The sequence below is a fragment of the Euphorbia lathyris genome, chromosome 10 (assembly GCF_963576675.1).
Source record: "Euphorbia lathyris chromosome 10, ddEupLath1.1, whole genome shotgun sequence".
Classification (NCBI taxonomy): Eukaryota; Viridiplantae; Streptophyta; class Magnoliopsida; order Malpighiales; family Euphorbiaceae; genus Euphorbia; species Euphorbia lathyris.
Window position 1 is genome coordinate 53661968 of NC_088919.1, and position 8387 is coordinate 53670354.

The 8387-nt window shown below is 33.0% G+C and overlaps 1 protein-coding gene across 1 annotated transcript; it reads left to right on the top strand.

Moving 5' to 3' along the window:
• Positions 1–5206: 5206 nt before the first annotated feature.
• LOC136208655 (protein NUCLEAR FUSION DEFECTIVE 4-like) lies at positions 5207–7340 on the top strand. Its single transcript, XM_065999747.1, has one exon. It carries the CDS (start codon positions 5240–5242, stop codon positions 7052–7054), a length of 1815 nt encoding a protein of 604 aa, XP_065855819.1. The 5' UTR covers positions 5207–5239; the 3' UTR covers positions 7055–7340.
• Positions 7341–8387: the final 1047 nt, after the last annotated feature.

An 8387-nucleotide genomic window follows, 5' to 3' on the forward strand; every position in this document is an offset into this window, starting at 1 on the left:
AGTAACTGAATCTTCCTAGAAAACTCCTCATTTAGGGAGTTGGAAGAGTTTGACGAGAATCCATGAATTTCAACAATTTTATTATGAATTGCGCAAGCTTATTTATCAAAGAGGTCCATTATCAATAAAATATTAAAAAGTGCAATTGAGAGAATGAATCTTTTAAACGGCTTAAAGATTGAAAACTCACCAAAGAAAGAACGGAAAGATTTGATGTGAAATTTGAAAGGAGGAAGTGTGTTGGAGGCAAAAATGCAGAGAATTTGTAGTGAGAAAGAAGAGTCATAGTACAAACCCTCTTTTATCGGGAGAAAGAACTCGAAAAGTTGTATAAACAGTTGTTAAAGCTAGACATTTGGTTATCCCTCATTATACCCTTACATGTTCCATAGTCGTTTGTATGAAAAACCATATTTTATTTAATGTGTAACCAAAAATAGGTATAAAAGACAAAGAGTTTTCTCTAAAACCTTAAAAAAACGTTTTATCTTTACTAAGAGGGCATATAATAATAAGCGAAAAATAATCTCCTTAAAATGTCCATTCAATATTGGGTCTTGAGCCCATCAGTCGGCTCTCCCAAACCTGGATATATGAATCAAGATATATCACGCCGAGTCTCATACATTAGGGAACATCTGGCTAAATTAATAAAAATGCAGATAAAGGTCGACTTATAGTATAAAAACTAGGTGTCCATGTGAACGCATAAACACAAGAACTTTACACGTGATGGACTCTTACTAGATAATCATGATATACCAACTTATAAATACAAAATTTATAAAAATCTATTAGGTATGCCGAAAAACTCTAGTCTCGTTTTTTTTTCTTCATCTAAGATCGAAACTTACTTTAACATCAAAGTGTTTACACCATTTAACCGGCAACTACTCTATTTTACCTATTCTAGAAAAGCTTTTACAAAGAATTTTGAGGTTTCTAACATCAAATTTTCTACCATACATCAAATACCTTTAACAAAGGCAAGCCAAATCTTTCAAACTATTCCAAAATGATTCTAAAATTGAGTTTTGACTTTAAACACTTTTGGAAATTGATCCACTTTGTTTTGATCACCATATCTTCTTTCACATTGTATAGATACTTTTACCACGTTTTTCTCAGCAATAGGAAAGTTCTATTCTTTTTCTTTTTCCTAATTCTAGCTAGAATATTTGTAGGGGATTTAAATTATTTATTTATTATAGAAAAAATGAAATATTACAAGATAATGGAATCTTGATAAACAATTAAATGTATAATATAAAGCATCTATATATATCCTCAAATTATGGAAATAATAAATAAATGTCGTTTTCCTAAGGAAAAGTCACATATTCTCACATAGACTAGTGATGTAATGAGCTAAATGAGCTCATTTTCTTACATAGTAGTTTTATAAACATTTCTTTCGTTTAATTCCTTGTTCATCTTGACATCTACCAATTTCATAATTCAAATATAGTAAGAATCATTCAAATATAGGAACAATGTTTAGGTGAACTTTTGAATAAAAGAGATCATACAAAAGATCATGCAATGTCTCCAAATAATTAGAGATGACATCGTTTCCGTAAAATTATAAAATCGATCATAGGGTTTTATTTTTACCATCTAGATATTCATCATGTAGTGCTTTATTTTCGCTACTGAAGATCTCATTGGAATGATATTCAATAGATATGTCACTGAACAGGTCCGTAGCTTAAGGTGTTTAAGGTGTCCTACTGCACGGGCCTCAATTTGGGCTCATTTATTTTTTTAATCATGAACTTTTAGGTCTTTAATCTTTAGATTTTTGGTTCATTAAACCATTTGTCTTTTATTTAGGTACATTAAGTCTTTTATCTTTTATTTTTTTTATCACGTTAAACCCTTGATGACAAAAAAAAACATTAAGCCATTTTATCTTTTATTTAGATGCATTTGAAATTTGTATTGTTTCACTGTTTGAAAGTAGTTTTGGATGTGTAAAAACTTTAATTCAAACTATAAAAATTATTTTTTTATAATTTCAAATATAGATGAAATTAATTAGATGTTCACAGATTACTAATTTGGTAAATAATGGCTTAATGGGATAAAAAATAAGCGATCAAGGACTTAATAAACAAAAAATTGAAAGATTAGGGACCTAACTATGCTTTTTGCCTTTTATTAACTTCGTATTTGATTATTGAGTTCACCCAATGAATTGGACATGATGGAGCGTTGGACCTTTCAATTGTGCCTCCTAAAGTAAAAAAATAATAATATGAATATAGATGTGAAAAACACATAAAAAAATTCTAAGTGTTTCGCACAGGGGGCTCTTAAAATGTTTAAGACAGCCCTGCCACTGAAGGTTTCGATCTCATTGGAATGACATCCAATAGTACGCCACTAATGCCACTAATGATCAGTTTAGTCTCACTAATAGTTTGTTTAATTCTGTTGTTATTGTTTTTTTATTGTTTATTGTTTGTTGTTTGTTCTTATTCAATTTTATTGGTAGCCGATAAATATTAATTAGCTTTCATTTCAAAATAATTACCAGCTATTATTTTTCAAATGTAACCAAATACTCTTATTACACTGTTTAGAGTAAAACAAACAAAAAATGAACGACAACAAGAATCTGAAACTTATCGGTTAATTTAGAGCGTGTTAAGCAAATTAATCCTAGTGCACATTTAGCTATTAAACTCATCACATAATATAAAAATATATTTAATTTGGTTAAAATTCAAATTTTTTTTATAATTTGTTTGATTTTTCGGTTCGAGACTCATGAGTAACTCTTTATAAATTTTAATTTAAGGCATAAGATTTGATTTAAATTTTTAATTTAAAATAAAAGTAAATTAATTATGAGATGACTTTTTTTTTATTAATTAGTTAGTCAAATAACTTGTTATTATTGGACTTGGTGGTCCAAATATGTGCTTATTAATTAGTGAGTGAATTTCAATGAATATCAATTTAATTGACTATTTTAAAAGTTAATATCCTAATCACGAACAAACCTCTACTTGAAATTGGCCAAATCACACACACAACTAGCTTTGTTGGCCTATAAAATTCTGTGGACATTTTGGTAATGTTGATAGTATTAGGTACTGTTAGGTAATTAAGCCATGCATATTTATTACGTAAGACCTCTATTGTTCGTATCATTAATTCAATTAATTAGGTTGATTGGGTACTTTTTTTTAATTATGCATCTAAAATTACCTAATTAACAGACAAAATTAGTTAATCTATTCAAGAAATTTTATGTGAATGGTCCAGTTTGGCATTTATGTGACTAAAATGGTGTTTGGTTACCTACTTTTCACCTCCTGTTTGCCTTTTCACTTTAAAATGCAGAGTTTGAGGTGTTTGGTTAGACATCTGCTGTTTGCCTTTTACAGCTGAAAAGTAGCCTTTTACAAAAGCAGTAAATCCCTGTTTTTTGGAAAAGCAGTCTTTTCGAAAGGCAATCAGCAAACAGGAGCAGGAACCAGCAAACAGGAACAGCAAACAGCAAGTAGCCAAACAGACCCTAAAAGTATCTGCTGTGAGGGTAATTGTTGTGATGTGCTACGGAAAAAGTGTAGAAGACACTTTAAAAAAATATATATTATGTTATGAAAGTTAGGCTTTTTTAAAAAAATAAATTAGTATCAGTTTTTCTGATAAATTGTGAAAACTATTTTCTGAAAAAATTATAAATTGTAGTTTTTTTTCCTGAAAGCAACTTTCTGAGCTTTCTCAACTTTTACGGAAAGCATATTTGTATTTATCAAACGCTGCTTTTAACATAAAAGTTGTTTTTAGGATCTGTGAAAGCAATATCAAATGAGACAGTAATCAACTTAACCAATAATAAAAGCGGTTAAGTATAAAAAGTACTCATAATCTTGGTAGCAGAAATTTTACCTATAACATCTAATACGGTGTAATTTAATTCTTAATATTAGCAACCAAAAGCAATTCTACCCCTAGTATTGGTAAGTTAAGTCAATTTCAAAAATCACGGAAAAAACAGATACATTGTCCCACTATTATGCATCAATTGCATATGACTTAGTTCTAAAAAAACATATTTTGCGATTTTTGTAATTTCAAAATGGATTTGGATATCAAATATTTTTATTCGAGGGAATATTTTAATTTTTTTGGCCAGACGTAGAGAACACAATATAATCTTCTTCTTTATTTAATTCACGTGTATGCATATATGTATATGTTTATGATCTATTACTGACTAGTGATAAAATGACGTATATATGTATTGGAGTTAACAAGTTTCAGGGTAAATTACACCTATGACCACTGAACTTTACTCATTTTAACATTGTGGTCACTGAACTTCAATTCTTAACAGTGTGACTACTGAACTTTATTATTTTTAACACTGTTGACCATTGAATTTTAACTAATTTCTCAAAATGACCGGTAACGACCTCAAAATGAATATATTCAAGAATTAAAGTTGTTCAGAATGACATTTACCATGAAACCATATTTTTTATTTTCCAAATTCATATTTTTTGGAGTTTTCTCTCTCTACAAGTTCACTCTTTCCTAATAAAAAAAACACCTAAATGATCTCAAAATCGAAAAGTTTCGAGAATTAAAGTTCCTTAGAATATCATTAACTCTTCGAATTTTTTATTTTGAGGCCGTCAACGCTCGTTTTGAGACGTTGAGTGGCCACCGGTATTAAAAAGTGTAATGTTCAATGGTCATACTGTTAAGAATTGAAGTTCAGTAACCACAATATTAAATGGGTAAAGCCCAGTGGTCATAGGTGTAATTTACCCTAAGTTTCATGATCGGGTAACCAATTTCAATAATTATATCCAAAATTCATCAAATTTATCAACGTTATAAATAAAATTGTACAATTTAAACGTTAAAAATAAAATGTTCTTAACTATCAATATTAGAGATATTTATTATTACCTCTAACCATATGACTAAATTTACCCCTTACCCCAAAATAAACCAGTAAAGGGACTAAGCTAAGTAACCCCAAACCTGTTTGTGAAAATGTCCAGCAGAACTCAAAGATATAACATATGTGGTTCAAAACAAAGAACGCGCATAAAAGCAAAGTCCGACACTGCCACGTCACTTTCTCGGCCTCACATAACTAGCACGTGCGACCCAATCACACGCTTCTTCACTCGTCTTCCTCCTGCTCTATATATATCCCCCAAATTTTATCAATTAAACCTCATCAACACGCACATTTCACAGAGTTCCAAACATGGTAGCTCAAAATTTCGCCGGCGGCGGATTCAAAGACATGAAAGTTTTCATCTTTAGACTAATTCTCGGCCGGTGGTTCATGGTATTCGCCTGTCTTTTGATTATGTCAGTCGCCGGAGCAACTTACATGTTCAGTCTATACTCAAATGATATTAAGGAATCATTGGGTTATGATCAAACCACTCTCAATTTGCTCAGTTTCTTCAAAGATTTGGGTGGGAATGTCGGAATTTTATCCGGGTTAATCAACGAAATTACTCCGCCGTGGGTTGTTTTGTCCATCGGAGCAGTGATGAATTTCTTCGGGTACTTCATGATTTGGCTGGCCGTCACCGGCCGGACAAGAAAGCCGAAAGTGTGGCAGATGTGTCTTTATATCTGTATCGGAGCGAATTCTCAGGCGTTTGCTAACACCGGAGCTTTAGTTTCATGTGTAATGAACTTCCCGGAGAGCCGGGGAAGTGTTTTGGGGTTGTTGAAAGGGTTCGTCGGATTAAGTGGAGCGATTATGACTCAGCTTTATCATTCATTTTACGGTGATGATTCGAAAGCTTTGATTTTGCTTATTGCTTGGCTTCCGGCGACGGTTTCCTTCGTTTTCCTACGGACAATTCGGATAATCAAAGGTATTCGTCGGGAAAATGAAGTGAAAGTGTTCTTTAAATTCCTCTATATCTCACTTGGTCTCGCCGGATTTCTCATGGTTCTGATTATAGTACAAAACAAGTTCGATTTCAACCGGATTGAGTACATCGGAACTACTTGTTTTGTTGTTCTCTTGCTCTTTCTTCCTTTGGGTGTAGTTTTCCGGGAAGAGTTTGATCAATGGAGAAGCACGAAAGCTGCTTTGAACAATCCGGTTTCCGTCAAAATAGCGACGGAAACCCCTCCCGTCGAAACATCGGCAGGAGAAGCACTGCCGGCGTTGCCGACGGAGACGGAGAAGCAACCGTCTTGCGGAGACAATATCTTGAAGCCACCGGCGAGAGGCGAAGACTACACTATTTTGCAAGCGCTTTTTAGCGTTGACATGCTTATACTGTTTCTAGCTTCGACTTGCGGAATTGGTGGTACGTTGACTGCTATTGATAACCTAGGTCAGATTGGGCACTCGCTCGGTTACCCGGCTCGTAGTACGACGACGTTTGTTTCGCTAGTTAGTATATGGAACTATCTCGGCCGAGTCGTTGCTGGTTTCGCCTCCGAGATGTTGCTAAAAAAGTATAAAATTCCGCGACCTTTATTGTTCTCTCTTACCCTTCTTGTCTCTTGCGTCGGGCATCTTCTGATAGCATTTGGAATTCCGAATTCGTTGTATTTCGCGTCGGTGATAATCGGGTTCTGCTTCGGAGCACAATGGCCGTTGATGTTCGCGATCATATCGGAGATTTTCGGGCTCAAGTACTACTCAACGTTGTACAATTTTGGGTCGGTGGCAAGTCCGGTTGGTTCGTACATTTTGAACGTACTAGTAGCAGGGCATTTGTATGATAAAGAAGCGAAGAAGCAAATGAAGACCTTGGGACTTCCGACAGAGACCGGACAACTGATCTGCAACGGCGTGCAATGTTACAAAATGGCGTTTCTTATAATCACAGGAGCGACATTCTTCGGGTGTCTAATTTCTTTCATTTTGGTTATAAGGACTAGAAAATTTTACCAAAGTGACATTTACAAGAAATTTAGAGAAGCAACAAATATAGAAAATGATGCTAATGGTACAACTTTGAATGAAAATGGGAATTTACAAATCAAAGTGACCAAGAACGCGGTCATTAGTGACGGGAATTCAGGCACTGTTGCTAGCTCATAGTAAAATCGGAGATTTTTTTTGTGCGTAAACTACAGGTGGTCTCATTAAGATATTTGCACATATATTTAGTGAGAAATCGAACTTGAGATCTCTTAGTGTAGACCATAGGTTGCAAATGTATTTAACGAGTTTCGAGCATGAGATCTCTTTGTGTAAACAAGTATTGTATTGTCAATTAAATTACAACCCCTAGGAAGTAGCAAGTCATATAAGACTGTCAATTTTTGACACGAAAACATAATTGACATAAATAATACATCTGGCACTATTATCATTTTTATTGTTATATATGTTTATTTATTTACGGGTTAATTTTAAATAAATGTCATGTGGTTTCACATTTTTCCAGATTAGTACCTATGGTTTTCATTTTGAGGTCGCTATCGGTCAAATTGACAAAGTTAATAAAAAAATGAAAATTTTGCAAACCACAGGGTTCCGATCTGCAAAAACGTGAAACTACGGAGTATTTATTTGAAATTAACCCTTTATTTATTTTTCAAAAAAGAGAAAAAAAAAATAAAGAAAAGTTGTATGAAAAAAAAATTTAAAATTCTCTCCTTGTTGTGGTTGACAATTTTGGGTTAAATTTTCTTCATATAACCAAACAAACAAACAAGCTTTGGTACTTGTCCCAATCTATTGACAAGAAACGTTTCAAGAAAAGTGACAGCAATAATTGTAAGCATTGTTACATAACTTTTCAGCAACTAATTTTGAGTATGTTTCTACTCTGTTTTTTTACCTTCACTTTGCTGTTTCACTATTAACAGTAAATATATAATGGATAAGGTGTAAAAACATCCCTAATATTTAGGGTCGGAAACCATTTTACCTCTAATATCTGAAATGATTCAATTTTACCTCTAAGGTTGACAGCCAAGAGCAATTTTACCTCTAACGTTGAAAAATTAGGTCAATTTCAAGCATTATTGGGTAAATTATACCCATGACCATTGAACTTTACCCATTTTCACATTATGGCCACTGAACTTCATTTCTTCCCGGTATGGCCACCAAACTTTACACTTTTTAACACCGGTGGCAACTTAACGTCTCAAAACGACCATTGACGGCTAAAAATAAAAAATCCAAAGCTTTGATGAAACTTTAATTCTTGAAAATTTTCGTTTTGAGGTCATTTAGGTGTTGTTTGGTTAGGAGAGAGAAAGTGAATTTTTAGAGAGAGAAAACTCCAAAAAATGTGATTTTCGAAAATAAAAAATGTGGTTTCATGGTAAATGTCGTTCTGAATAACTTTAATTCTTGAATATTTTCATTATAAGGTCGGTAACAATCGTTAACGGTCATTTTAAGAAGTTGGTTAAAATTG

Bases quoted from the DNA above. Each gene is read 5' to 3' on its own strand.
- LOC136208655 (XM_065999747.1), top strand. From the start codon at position 5,240: ATGGTAGCTCAAAATTTCGCCGGCGGCGGATTCAAAGACATGAAAGTT.